The sequence below is a fragment of the Chiroxiphia lanceolata genome, chromosome 2 (assembly GCF_009829145.1).
Source record: "Chiroxiphia lanceolata isolate bChiLan1 chromosome 2, bChiLan1.pri, whole genome shotgun sequence".
NCBI lineage: Eukaryota > Metazoa > Chordata > Aves > Passeriformes > Pipridae > Chiroxiphia > Chiroxiphia lanceolata.
The window spans coordinates 3,658,010-3,672,359 of record NC_045638.1 but is presented as its reverse complement, the minus strand read 5'-3'; the positions used below and the strand labels follow the sequence as shown (position 1 = coordinate 3,672,359).

At 45.7% G+C, this 14,350-nt stretch overlaps 1 protein-coding gene across 1 annotated transcript in view; it reads right to left on the bottom strand.

The window, feature by feature from the left end:
- Positions 1-10,410: 10,410 nt before the first annotated feature.
- IGSF5 (immunoglobulin superfamily member 5) overlaps positions 10,411-14,350 on the bottom strand; it is a 29,278-nt gene continuing 25,338 nt past the window's right edge. Inside the window, exon 9 of the mRNA XM_032678211.1 lies at positions 10,411-11,150. Within this exon, the coding sequence (XP_032534102.1) occupies positions 11,082-11,150 (69 nt within the window). The 3' untranslated portion in view covers positions 10,411-11,081. The remainder of the gene's footprint in view (positions 11,151-14,350) is intronic.

Sequence of the window (14,350 nt, the reverse complement as noted above, 5' to 3'; positions counted from 1 at the left end):
TTGGTTTACAACAGCAGAGATGACATGAGCCTCAGCTTCTTCCTGCTGCTGAAATGTGTCTTTCCCTCCCTGTCCCTGTTCTCCTTCCTCCCTCACTGCTGCAGAAAACATCCCAACTCCAGTCCATTTCCATGTTAAATGTTTCTTCCCCCTGTTCCATTACACACATTTCTAATTTAAAGGAGGACATGACTGACCCCTAAAGAATGAAGTGACCATTATGTCCTTTTGAGGCTCTGTGTTATAAACTATCTTAGCCATAAAGTGCATTAAAAATGTGCTGTTCCAGTAACTGAAGGGAGCTGACAAGAAAGATGGAGAGAGACTATTTACAAGAGCCCGGAGTGACAGGACAAGGGGAATAGGTTCAAACTGAGAGAGAGAGCAGGGTTAGATTGGATTTTGGGAAGAAATTCTTGACTGTGAGGGTGATGAGGCCCTGGCACAGGTTGCCCAGAGAAGCTGTGGCTGCCCCTGGATCCCTGGAAGTGTCCAAGGCCAGGTTGGACAGGGCTTGGAGCAACCTGGTCTAGTGGAAGGTGTCCCTGCTCATGGCAGGGGTTGGAACTGGATGATCTTTAATGTCCCTTCCAACCCAAACCATTCTGTAACTCCACTGAGAGTTCACCATGCCCTGCACACTGAAATGCCCATTCTAACCCAGAGGATGGAATCACTAGTTGGCTAATGAAATTGAAAGCATGATAATAGATTTATTACTTAAATTGTTGATTATGCCAATTGACCTTTTGTTTAGATCTTTAAACCTTCATAAAATCCTCTTGCTCCCTGACAGGAAAAAAAAAACCAATACAAAACAACAACCCTGTGCTAGCAATTATATTTGTTTGACAACTGTGTTTGAGAAGCAGAAAACACAGCAAATGGAGCAAACTGAGTTCAGTGAACTCTTACCTATGAAGACTCCAGCATAACTGTGCACCTGCAGCAGGAGAAAACAGTCCCAGCCTGGCACTTCCATGGAAATCACTGCAATTATGGGCTAGTTAGATGACATTTGGAATTGCCTGGTGGCTGACCCACGACTGTGTCTGCAGGCAGAGCTTCCCTGGAAGGGGAACACACAGAAAACGAGAGCTGGCCTGCCCTGTCACTCACGAGCCCACGGTGAACTTTCGTCATTAAAGCAGCTCCAAAGGGCACAGGGGACAAAGGGGTCTGCCTGGAAAATCTTGCTCAGTGGCAAAACGAACCATTGCAAGCAAAGGACTGATTTAAGTGTTGTTACATGGGTAACCATAGCTGGTGGCTCTTCTTACAGTTTCCATTTCAAAGGCACGACAAGCGCCTTCATAATCCTCTGACATTAATTGTACCTACCTCAGCCCCACCAAAAGGGATTAGCACTTGAAATTAAGGAAACCAAGGCTTTGTAACTTATTAGCCATGAGCTGCTGAGTGTAGCAATATAGCAAAAGAAAAGAAAAGAAAAGCTCCCTGTTTTGGTGGCTGATCTTCCCAATATGCATTAGGAAGTCTTCATTAATTATTTCTGATCGGGTTCATTGAAATAATTGAATTGCATCTGCAATGCAGGGCAAAATTTGTCAGCAGGCTGGCCAGAGAGGGAAAAGGGATATAGATTTCTCCTTCCTTATTTCTGCAGTGCCATGTGCCTGCTCACAGAGCTTGACAGGCAGCTGAGGACTCAAGGCACCTGCTCTGAGGCGTTTGGGTTCCTGATTAAACAAGTAAAGCTGTGAGACTTGACAACAAATTGAGGGCAGAGGGGCAGAAAAGAAGAATGTGTAAAGAAGGGTGAGAAAGAAAACTTTTCTGGAGGGAAATAAAGCATTATTGGCAGTAGTGCTGCATACTTCAGCAGTGACTTTGTTGCAGCAGCTCAGTGGGAAAGGATTTGCACTGAGAAGGTTTCTGAACACAGAAGGAATTTTCTTCAGGCACCTGCTTAGGGGCAGCGCAGGGCTGAGTGACTCTGGCCTTCTGTATCCAGGAATGGGGACTTCACTTCCCTGGACAGTCCATTCCAGTGCCTGACCACCCTTTCCATGAGGAAATTCTTCCTGACGTCCAACCTGAACCTCCCCTGGTGCAGTTTGAGGCCATTTCTTCTTGTCCTGTTGCTGTTGCCCGGGAGGAGAGACCAACCCCCTCCTGGTTACAACCTCCTTTCAGGGAGTTGTGGAGAGTGATGCTGTGCCTCCCTGCCTGGTGGTGGGATTGCACTTCAATCTGGAACTAACTCTGTCCTGGAGTGGGTGGATGGGGGGTACTTGTCATAATGTGCAACCAGGGGAAGACACAGAAGGTGCATTTGCCACTTGGTTTGTGTTGTTTGTAAAACCAACTTTTAAATCTGCCCTCAGGATAATCTTTCTGACAACCTGAGCGTCCCCTTTTTGCCAGGAGACTGAGGACTTCTGCACAGCTCACAGAGGGCCTGGCAGCAGCACAGGGTGGCACCAAGAGCCCAGGTGAGCACACAGATCCATAGTGGGAGGCAGATTCGAGGTCCAGCCAGCCCAGGAGGGGCAGAAGCCGGGCAGAGCATCGGGATCCGGGCTGGGGATCCAAACTCCCATCCAGGGATTGCAGGACACACGAGTGGAGGTGCTGGATGAAGTTTCTCACTGCTCTCCCTCACAGCTCAGCTGTTTCCACAGCACTGTGGTGGAAGGTTGCACAGCATCACCTCAAACACAGGAAGCTCAACCCTTACATGTGTGGGGTGGAATCCCCAGCAGAGGAGGATTGCAGAGAAAGGTGGATACAGGGGCTGCTGGCACAGTCAGGGCCCTGACAAGCTCCTTCTGAATGCTCTCAAAATTGTCTATGACAGCTAAACCATCTCATTACCTCTCCCAAGAACCCAGCTATTAAATATCAACTCAGAGCAGTGGAAATACTTGTGTGTACCACAGCCACCTCCTCCTTTACCTGGTACTTTCCAGCCCTTGAACCTCTCAGTGTTCCAGCCTCTTCAGTCTATGCATCTTGTAAACACAGATAATACACTCAGCTTACCCTTAAATGTTATGAGGAAAAGTAAAATATGGAAGGAATAAGTTTATTTGTAACTCTGGATGGTCCTATTGAATAATAGAGGTCTTTTAATTTTAAAATAGACTCACCCCGCCGAGATCAGCAAAGGTTTTGCATGAGCAAAGGGAATAGAATTTTGACTTGTGGTTTAATACAAAGTTATAAAACTTCCTCAAATTTGGTTGCACAACAGAAAATAGAATGGCACCTTTCTTTACAGGATCTCAAGCTGAAAGGTAATCATAGAATCCCAGACTGGTTTGGGTTGGAAGGGACCTCAGAGATCATCCAGATCCAACCCCCTGCCATGGGCAGGGACACCTTCCACTAGCCCAGGTTGCCCCAAGCCCCATCCAACCCGGCCTTGGGCATTTCCAGGGATGGGGCAGCCACAGCTTCTCTGGGCAACCTGGGCCAGGGCCTCACCACCCTCACATGGAAAGGCAAATAATGAATAATTAGTATTAGTAACAAGCAGTATGACAGAATCCATACATAATTCTAGGGGAAAATGGTTAATTTTCTTTTAATCTGTGTTGCAGTCACAGCTGTTCTCCAAAACACATTGCTCCAGTCCACCCAGCATCCTATGCCTGAGGACTCCTGGTGATCAGCAATCCCATCCCGATCCCTTCTGTGTGTTTGTCCCTTGCTCTGGCAGTGGATGAAAGGAGCAGGGGAAAGCAACTGTTCCTCTGCCAGCTCAGATGCCTTTCCAATGAATTTTGGTGGCTCTGCACAGGCACTGCTTCCCTCTTTGCTCTCTTTTGGCTTTCATTTCACAAATGGAGATGATGAAGCAGAGAGCAGATTTAAAGTGTTTGCTGAGCTCAGGCTCACAGGCAGCATCCAAGGGCTTGGCTGGTAACATTAGATCTTCAGAAGAATGTCTTTAGAGGATCAGGGACCACCTTTGCAATCTTCCAAGATGGAGATCTCCACAAAATGGTTGCTAAATTTGCTTACATTTTGACAGAACTGTCTCTGTTTTAGAATCATAGAATCATGAAATGGTTTGGGTTGGAAGGGACCTGGAAGATCATTTGGTTCCAATCCCCCTGCCATGGGCAGAGACACCTTCTACTAGACCAGGTTGCTCAGAGCTCCATCCAGCCTGGCCTTGAACACTCCCAGGGATGGGGCATCCACAGCTTCTCTGTCCCAGGGTTTTGCATGGCTGGAGTGTGTCTGTCTGCTCTGTTCCAAGATAACACAACATAAAGCTGATATTCAAACAGGAATTGCTTCCCCAACACAATTCTGGTGTGGACCAGCAAAGGTCATGAAGATTTCTGGCTTCTGCACAGGAGCTGCAACAGGCAAAGGGAGCAGAGTTCATCGGGGGGGATTCACTGTAGGGTGACAGTGAAATGAAACCCAGTGCCATGGGACACCTGGGACTGTCCCAGCATCGGGCACCTCCACTGGGAAAGAAAAATACAGTCTGTCACCATCTCTGAAAGACTCTCAGCTGTGGGGCAGAAGGTGTGAGCCACAGATCTCCCTTTGTCCTCCCACAGCAGGTCTAAAATGGGTGGTGGCAACACTGGTGTTTGCAGCAGAGAGAGCCAGGTGAGCAGATTGAGACCACGGCATCGGTATCCGGTGGGAAGGTCATTGGGATTGAGGGAATCAATAGCCCAGATGAGCTGATCCAACATCAGAGCAGCCCCTGGGCCTTTTGTGATGGAAAGTTAATGAGCTGGAGGAGAGCTGAGATGGATCTGGCTGACTTCTCTAATAACAACATCTCAGTGCTGTTTTCCCTTGATTTTGGCATTATTCTCCCAAAACAAAAACAAACAGAGTGTTTTGCTGGAACATGATTTTTTATTTTTTTTAAAAAAAAGCACTTAGTGTAAGGCTCATTTGAGGGAGTGATCATAGCACAGGAGAAAATAAACAATATAAATAACATCTGTGTGACATGAGCTCTGCTCTGAGAGCAAATGCCAACTGATGCTGGGAGCTCCCAGACATTAGTTTGTTGAGCTGGAAAGGAGTAGCCTATTGCAATATTGCTCTGAGACTGCAAACATCCATATTCATTTAAATAATTGTCTGTGCTAATCTAGCATAAATAACCCATGATTTCCAAGATAATGTAAAGGAGTTCTTGCCAGTCTGCACCTCCCAAAGAACAGAGAGAAGGGTGAGGAATAGGGAAGAGAGAACTGGATTTAGTGGAAGGGGTTCCTGCCCACAGCACAGGGGTTGGAACTGGATAATCTTTAACATCCCTTCCAACCCAAACTATTCTATGACTCTACAGCCTGGTCTATGAATTTCCCAGGGCAGAAGGGCAGGAATCTCACACAGGATCTCACCCAGAGCCACGCAGAACATTCCTGTCAAATCCCACCCTCACAACACCACGGAGAACTTTTCTGCCGGCTGAGGGGGTTTTGGAGCAGACATTTGGTGCAAACCCAATTTGGCTTCTCTCTTTTCCCCCATTTTTTCCCAACAGCAGTTCAGGAAGGTCAGTTGAGGTGTGCACAGTGTCCTGCTGTAATCCCTGTGGGTGGGATGATGGGAATTCACAGCCATCAGGGTGTGCTTTTTTTGGGATCAACTGGTACTGCTGGAAATACCAGGCAAACTTTTAGGTATGCAAGCCTTTACTCAGGGCTGAAATAGAAGCAGCAATTTTCAGAGCTCAAATACAAGCTGAGAACAAATTAATTAGGTATGTATCAATTAGGCCTTTGTTTAAAGGAAGCATATTTGGGAGCTGTGGAGAAGAAAGGATGGGAAAGAGGGCGGAAAGTGAGAGACAGAGAAAGTTAAAGTTAAATGAAGCTGCTTGTCACCTGGGGGGAGGAAGAGGCAGGTGGTTTATAGCCTGAGGAACAAGAGTCAATTGTGGTGAGTGGGAGGAGAGTAATCATAAAAGTCACATTTGCTGAGAGTATGTTCCTCCACAGCAAGTGGCTTTATGAATTTCAATGTTCAGCCTCATCTTTAGAAAGGGTTTTGGAGGCTGCTTGGAACAAAAGTCCCAAGATGCCCAAGGTGTTTTGGCAGCAACGTTGTCCTGCTGGAAGCTGGGGTTGTTTGGTTTGGGATTATTTTTTTTTTTCATTATGTCTCAAAAATATGAGATCATTCTGGTCTATCCTAAATGCTTAGTTTTACTCACACAGTTACCACGAGGCCACTGGATGAATTCTGTGGCATTGCTGGGAATGTGGTTGTGGGATTTACAGAAATTCAGACAGGGAGAGTTGGGGATGGGCCTCATGTCCCCCCTCATTTTAGATGGGTAAGATCTATTTGAGTGGAGAGGGAAGGATAATAAGATGAGTTATCTGCAACACTTTGAGGAGACCATTCCCTGGTTTTCCGTGAGCTTCTGCTGGGGAAGTTTGTGGGAAGCTGTGTTTTTCCTGCCTCATGCAGGATCCTTTTGAGGAAGGAGATAGTGAACCAGAGAGTTGTTCCCATCTGTGTCACTGGGAGGCCCAACTACTCAAGAATGGTGGTTTTTTGAGTTAGCAGCACCATATACTGTATATTCTGCCAAATAAACACTGAAAACAGGAGCTGTATTCAATCAGATCAGTAAGAAACCAAATGTTTAATCAATATTGTGAGTCGTCCTCAGTGAGAGTTCATCTGTTGATTCCACTCAGCCCACACAAACCTGAGGTGCCTTTTGTTGTAACAAGAAACCTCCACATGAAGCCAATGTTATTTTTAAGTGGCTTTGTGCTAAAGGTTGCCTGAGTTTTCTGTGAAACATAAAACTGGTGAGACGACTTCAGGAAACTCAACTGTAGCATGATCCTGTTCATCTTCAATTCATTTTTCCCCCACACATACAAGCAAGGAATTCAAATCAGAACATTTTGTAAAGAAACATAAAAGGGTTTTATACTATCAAACTGTGCACAGTCTGTAAGCAGTAAAAACCTGGATACTTCTAGATTACTAAAACATCCCTTAAGTCATAATTATAAATCAATATGCATATGTACAAAAGATTGGTGTCTCCATAAAGTGCCCGAAATTCAATATTTTCAGCCTACTCTGCCTTCTGAAAGTGCCTGCATATTTTATATTCCCTGGGTGCTGCAAATCATCTGTGTATTTTATGTATTGTTATTTGTGGAGCTCTATTTGCAAACATAAGTAACAGCTAGTCCTGCAGATGATATACAGTCTGTACAACATGCCTGAGGAAAACAAATCTGCAAGGATATAAATGCCCCCAGCCATAAATTTCAAGGACACCACAAGAATTTTTAACCTCATGCTAATGCTGCTCAGAGTGTTCCATAGCTGCGTGGGATGCATTCCTGGAGCTGGCAGGAAGGAAAATAAATCCAGGCTCTGGTTAATGTGAACATTTCCATGGCTGTGGTACCTGCTTGTGAAAAAAAAAAAGCTCTGTTTGTTCAGTCAGAGAGATGTGCAGCCAGTGGGGTGTAATTCCTCCCACTGCTCTGTGATGTCCACTGGCAATTGTCTGCTGGCAGGTGGTCCCCGAGGTAAATGTGGAATGTTGGAGCACTTCCCAGGTCCCAGACAGGATGCAGAGCTGGAGGGTGACCTGTCTGCAGACTCCTGATGTCTGACCAGGACTGCTTGGAGCTCCCACAGGGTCCCCAGATGAGGGGTCTCACACAGAATCACAGAATGGTTTGGGTTGGAAGGGACATTCAAGGTCATCTCATTCCAATCCCTTTCCATGGGCAGGACATCTTCCCCTAGACCAGGTTGCTCAGAGCCACATCAATCTGGCCTTGAACACTTCCAGGGATGGAGAATCCATCATTTCTCTGGGCAACCTGTGCCAGGGCCTCACTACCCTTACAGGGAACAATTTCTTCCTAATATCCAATCTAAATTTACTTTCTTTCAGTTTGAACCCATTCCCCCCTGTCCTGTCACTCCAGTTCCTGATGAAGAGTCCTTCTCCAGACTCCTTGTAGACCCTCTTCAGATACTAGAAAGTTTCTATGAGGTCTCCAACATTCTCCTCTCAGCTTGTCCATTCAACAGGAGTGCCAGGAGGTTCTTTTGCCACAGCCTGAAAACCAATTTTGTGAAGTTTTACTTCTTTCCTCTGAGGAGCCTCAAGCCCCAGGTTGCACCACGTGGAAATCCCAGTGGGGACTCCTCAGCATAGAAGACAAAATGTTGCTGACACAGCCTTTTGCCTCAGAGTTTGTGTCCTCCTGCCCATGGCATCAACACAGAAATGTGTTTGATTCATGTGGAAGGACATAGATTAAGTGGAGGAAAGGTTTTCTCCAGTTCTAGGTTGGCTCCTTTGCTGTGACACCAAATAATATCAAAGCTAAGCTTGAAATCAAGGGCTTGGAGATAACACAGCATAGTTTGATGCCTTTGCAAAATCAATTCTAATGAATCACCATTTTCTGCTGGGAAACTTCTGTGTCCATGCAGGTTTCATCATTCTCTGACAACCAGGAGGTGTTGCTAACCATGGACGTGCACAGAAAGCCAAAATTCCGTGGTTTTTCTCCCCGAGTCCCAAGCTAGTGTTGCCCTGGGCCCATCTCTCTTTCATGTAACAGACATTCCTCTAATAAAGTGGATTTTTGTTTGTGTTTAGATTGCATTAAGCTACAGTGGTAACTAGATGTCAGCAATAGGAATACTTGTGTCAGAGTGAGGTAGATCATAGAATCACAGAATCAGAGAATCAGCCAGGTTGGAAAAGACCTCCAAGATCATCAAGTCCAACCCTTGATCCAACCCCATCGTGGTTACCAGCCCATGGCACTGATGCCACATCCAGTCTCATCTTAAAAACCTCCAGGGATGGAGAATCCACCACTTCCCTGGGCAGCCCATTCCAATACCTAATCACTCTCTCTGTAAGGAATTTCTTCCTAATGTCCAACCTAAACCTTCCCTGGCAGAGCTTAAGACCATACCCTCTTGTCCTACTGCTGGTTCCTGGGAGCAGAGACCAACCCCCCCCTGGCTCCCCCCTCCTGTCAGGGAGTTGCAGAGAGTGAGGAGGTCTCCCCTGAGCCTCCTCTTCTCCAGGCTGAACAGCCCCAGCTCCCTCAGCCTCTCCTCACAGCACTTGTGCTCCAGTCCCTTCCCCAGCCTCGTTGCTCTTCTCTGGACCTGCTCCAGCCCCTCAATGTCCTTCCTGAGCTGAGGGCCCAGAACTGGACACAGCACTCCAGGGATGGCCTCACCAGTGCTGAGTCCAGGCCAACAATCACTTCCCTGCTCCTGCTGCCACACTGTTCCTGATCCAGGCCAGGATCCATTGGCCTTCTGGGCCACCTGGGCACACTCTGGCTCCTGTTCAGCTTCCTGTCCATCCCAAATCCCAGCTCCCTTCCTGCCTGGCTGCTCTCCAGCCCCTCTGTCCCAGCCCTTAGGGCTGCCCAGGGGTTGTTGTGGCCAAAGTGCAGGACCCAGCACTTGGCCTTGTTGAACTTCATCCCATTGGAATCAGCCCAGCTCTCCAGCCTGTCCAGGTCCCTTCTCTCTCCGTGGAGATGCTTCTCTCCATGCATGTTCTTTTCAAGGAAAATAAGGATGTTTTCAAGGAAAATGTCAAGACATGCCACAACCTAAATTGCTTCTATTTTTCTCTGCATAACATAGAACGCATTTCAAAGCTCCTCCCCGGCCAAGTTAGGTGTGGATGGTCAGAATTCCCAACAGCTTTGTGTCCCATAGCACATGGCAGACCCTGCCACGCTCTGACAGACTGACTGGAAATGCCGGCGGCAAAATCTGCCGCGACTTCACGAGATGCCAAATGCTAAACACGCAAAACAGCCTCTTCTTCTTCCCGGGATCAGGTTTCGGATTTCTTAGTTTTGTTGCACAGATTGTCACTGGAAGTGATTCCGAGGGGTGGCTTCTCTCAGCCCTCACAGGGCACCTGCATCGTTTTGTACTGAACATTAACATGCGGCACGCTGAATAATTCAGAGTTCTTTGAGTGGGTAGGAAGATGAGCACACTGAAAATAACTTGTTTTGCTGGAGGAAGTTTGTCTTTTTGTAAAAAAAATAAATAAATAAATAAATAAATATCAGGCTCGAACTTTTTATTATGAAACACCAAATTTCAGGCAAAACATTTCTGCCAGAAATCACAATTATTTTTTTTTTTTTACTTTACAAAGTCCATGTGCTGGATCTGCTCTGCTGACAAGTTGCCTTGATAAAGTGCATTTCCTGTGGTCCTTATCCACTCTATCCCTGAGGCAAAAACATTGTTCAACACAAATACCATCATTGCTGTGGCACAAGTCATTTGGTGCAAACTGAGCCCACAAGTAGAACAGAGACATAAAACATTCAAACAACAACTCTTCAAAGTCAAGATTTTCAAATCTACATTTTCCAGCTCAAGATTTTTCAATTTCAATTTTAAAAAGGATTTTTTTGGCTCGTGGGTGGTTGGGTTTTATTTCAAAATGGAACATTGGCTTTAAGGCAAACACCTTTTACAAAGTAACTTATTGAGATGGAACAAATGAATTTATGATCCTAAGATGGTTTTGTTAGAAATTTTAAAATGGTCCTCACCAAAACTTCCCTTGATTTTATTACAGAACAGGAATTGAAAGATGTTGTTGATCCATAAGCTCAAGATGCTCAGCTGTACATAAAGTACGTTAAAAAGCAGTTGATATTGTATTAACCATTATTATTATTATTAACCAGTTCTTCTGAACTCATAAATGTCTTGCAGTTCCAGTCCTCGATCTTGCTGTAACATGGGATTTTTTTTCTGATAGGAGTTTTGCTGGTTTCCTTGGGACCCAAAGCACAGACTCTTCCTCTTGTCCAGTCTTCCACATCCAGTCCCATCAAATTCCTTGTCTCTGTATTTCAGGCTGTCCACTTATGTCACTTATGTCCATTTATGTCATTTATGTCCATTATTTTGCTGAGATATAATGTGCTACTTCATAAAGGTTGCAATTTTATTTCATTAGACGAGGCAAAAAAAAGAAAAATAACTTATAACTTAAACCAAGAGAAGTGGTTTTAACCTTTCTCTGTTGCTGAAATGCAAAAAAAAAAAATAACCTGGAGAAGTCCATCCTACACGAGGGTCACATTCCTGATTTTCTTTGGGCTGATCGGATGATCAGGACGTCTTTGGGGTTGCACCTATGGGAGAGCAAAAGCAGTTATAGAACTCAAAGAAATCCTAGAAAAGCAGTCCCACGAGGGTTCTCAGGAGGTTACCTGCCAAAGCCTCACCCCCAAATGAAATCTTTCTTCAGCAACCCACTCAGAATCTAAACACAGAGGGAAGGATGAGCAGCAGAACGAAACAAAAGCTTCACGTGGCAGTTCTGGGAATTCATGAACTGATCTCCTGTGCTACCTGAGGACTTCTTGTGGCCTCTGCAGTCTGGATTCTTTAAAGGAAAACATGATTTTGGGTGTTTGTCTTTTGGTTCTCCTAAAGAAAATACCTGTTAAAAGGAAAACCTGAACATAGCTTTTCAAATCCATCAGGAACTGCAGCAATGAGCACACCGGCATTTCATGTGCCTGAAGGATCATTCCCAATGTCTCAGTGTTTATTCAAGGCAGGCTTTTTTTAAACTTCCCATGACTGGTAGGATTGTGCTTCCACTGACAGCAGCCTGTTCCCAGGCTGACCCCTGTTCAGCAGCTTTGCAAAGCCTGTCCTCGTTTCCAGTCCTAATTACTTCTGTGCTCTTATAAAATACCATGGCAGAGAGAAAAGACAAGGAAAAACTCATTCTCAAATGCATCCAAGTGACACACACTTTGGATATTTAAATGTAGTAGTGAGACCTCACATAGATAATTATGAAACAGCTCTGAGGAACGAAAATTTATTCCAGAATTATAAAACATGTATTTTCACATAGTTTCCTAAATGAAACACTGCAGCTGAATGGTTTGCTGTGTCCAGCCCCCAGTGTTGGTTCTATCTGCCTCCAAGTAGATGCTGCCTTCTGGCTGCTCTTCCCTGCAATTCCTCACCTGCTCTCAAGCCCTTGGAAATTAATGGGAATTCCACTGTTTTTCCCAGTGAAATCTCTTATCCCGGCAAACGTGGTTCTTTAACCACTGACCAATCTTCTTGTGGCTTTTTTTTTTTTTTTCTGGAGCACTAGTCCTGTGCAGTCTGTATTGCCTTGGTATTCTTCCAGTATTAAATATCTTCAATAATGCATTTGGCGCATATACATTATTGAACAGGCCACAGAGGGAAAAGGTTAGATAACAAATGTGGACAACATGTCTCTGGTATTTAATGAGTCCCAGCACCTCAAGGAAAACCGTGGGATAAATATAACTATCCTAGAAACATTTCACAAGACAGCTGCCTTCTGTTTTAAACACAACTCTCCCTCCCTCCCCATCCCTTTTGTTGCTAGAACAGGCTGCTGTTTTCTAAATTTACCCTTCTTTGCTGTTTATTTTTGCAGAGAGGAGAGGTGCTCTGGGAAGTAACAGGATTGCCTGGCTCTGCTCAGGAGACCTTTCCCAAGATCTCTCTGCTGCACTTAATTTCTTGCAGTTCAGCCCAGGCTGCTGCTGAGCAGAGACATCACTCTCTCATTTCCAGAGCACATCAGAACTTCCCTGTGGTCTGTGTTACCCCGGAGATTAATATGTGATGAGATTTGCTCCATGTCTGGCAGAACAGCTCCTTGGCCTTTCCTGATCGATTACAGGTCTGTTATGACAGGGCTACAGGGCTTTCTCACCAGGACAGAGGTTTGGAGAAGCTCTCTGCTACTGTTCCCCCTCAAAATAACAATTTTGCAAATAGAATGTGGGGAAAAAAAGTCTGGAAAAAAAGCTGAAGCCAAGTGTTATGTTTGTAGAAAGCAAATATTCCCGGATATTGTGGACTGTGAGTATAAAGGATACTGAACTAGCAGTGGACTGAGTAACCAGAAAGTTTCAGAGCAGGACCAAGAGCAAACTGTGTCTAAAACTGCCTGAAACAGGCTATTCTCTGGATCCTATGTTTAGTAAATTAGTGGGGTGGGGATATTTCCCAGGATCTGTTGCACAAAAATACTCTATTGCACCCAGATTTACTACAGGAAAAAAAGACATTGATCAGAAAGTTCACCAAGAAATGTTGTGGAAAGGGGAAGAAGATTTAGGGAAGGGAATCTGCCCCTCTGCTCCACTCAGGTGAGACCCACCTGCAGAGCTGCCTCCAGCCCTGGGGAACAGCACAGCAAGGACATGGAGCTGCTGGAGAGAGTCCAGAGCAGGCCCCAAGAGGATCCCAGGGATGGAGCAGCTCTGCTGGGAGGAAAGGCTGGGAGAGCTGGGATTGTTCAACTGGAGAAGAGAAGCTTTGGGGTGACCTGATTGTGGCCTTGCAGGACCTGAAGGAGCTCCAGGAAAGATGGAGAGAGACTATTTCCAAGGGCCTGGAGTGACAGGACAAGGGGGAATGGCTTCCAGTTGACAGTAAGTAAGTTTAGATGGGATATTGGGAAGAAATTCTTGGCTGTGAGGGTGGTGAAGCCCTAGCACAGGTTACCCAGAGAAGCTGTGGCTGCCCCTGGATCCCTGGAAGTGTCCAAGACCAGGCTGGATGGGGCTCTGAGCAACCAGGTGTAGTGGAAGGCGTCCCTGCCCATGGCAGGGGGTTGGAACGAGATGATCTTTATCCCTTTGAACCCAAACCATTCTCTGATTCTCTGATTTCTATTTCCATATAATTCTGAATAGCAGAGCCAAAGGACATTCACCAGCTGGATCTTGGCTGCTCTGTGACATCACTGGTGAAAATATAACCCCAATACGCCTCTTTTGCTTTAAAAATCTCATTAACAACAATGAGCCATCCAGCCCCTGCCTTTTTCTGCCACTTCTCCTCCCTGGCAGAGGAGGAACCAAGCAGTGACTTTGCTCCCGGGGTGGGGACGGTGCCTGTGACGTTTCACCTCTGCCCTGCTGCATCTTTCATAGTTATTTCCTTTAGAGCAAATGCCCTGGCTTACTTCTATTTCACTCTTACTGTGCTCTGATATCAATTAATGAATAATTTCATGAATTTCAATCAGCCCATGCTGTGTGCTGCCCCATTTTCTGCAGAGCTCTCTCTGAAGCAGCAAAGCCTCGCCGAGGCTTGGAGCTCGCTGGATGTAACTTCCCTGAAATGGAGACTGCTGGGCAGTGACCTAAAACTCATTTTCTGGTGCTGTGGAAGGTCTCACACAGCACATTACAAATCCATAATGTATGGAGGAGGAGTAGGACCACAACAACCATTTCATATTTATACCCTGATCTGCTGCAGCTGCTTGAGCCTCTGCTTGGTTTTGATTTCAAAGTTGTTTCTTCTTTAGGTTGATTCC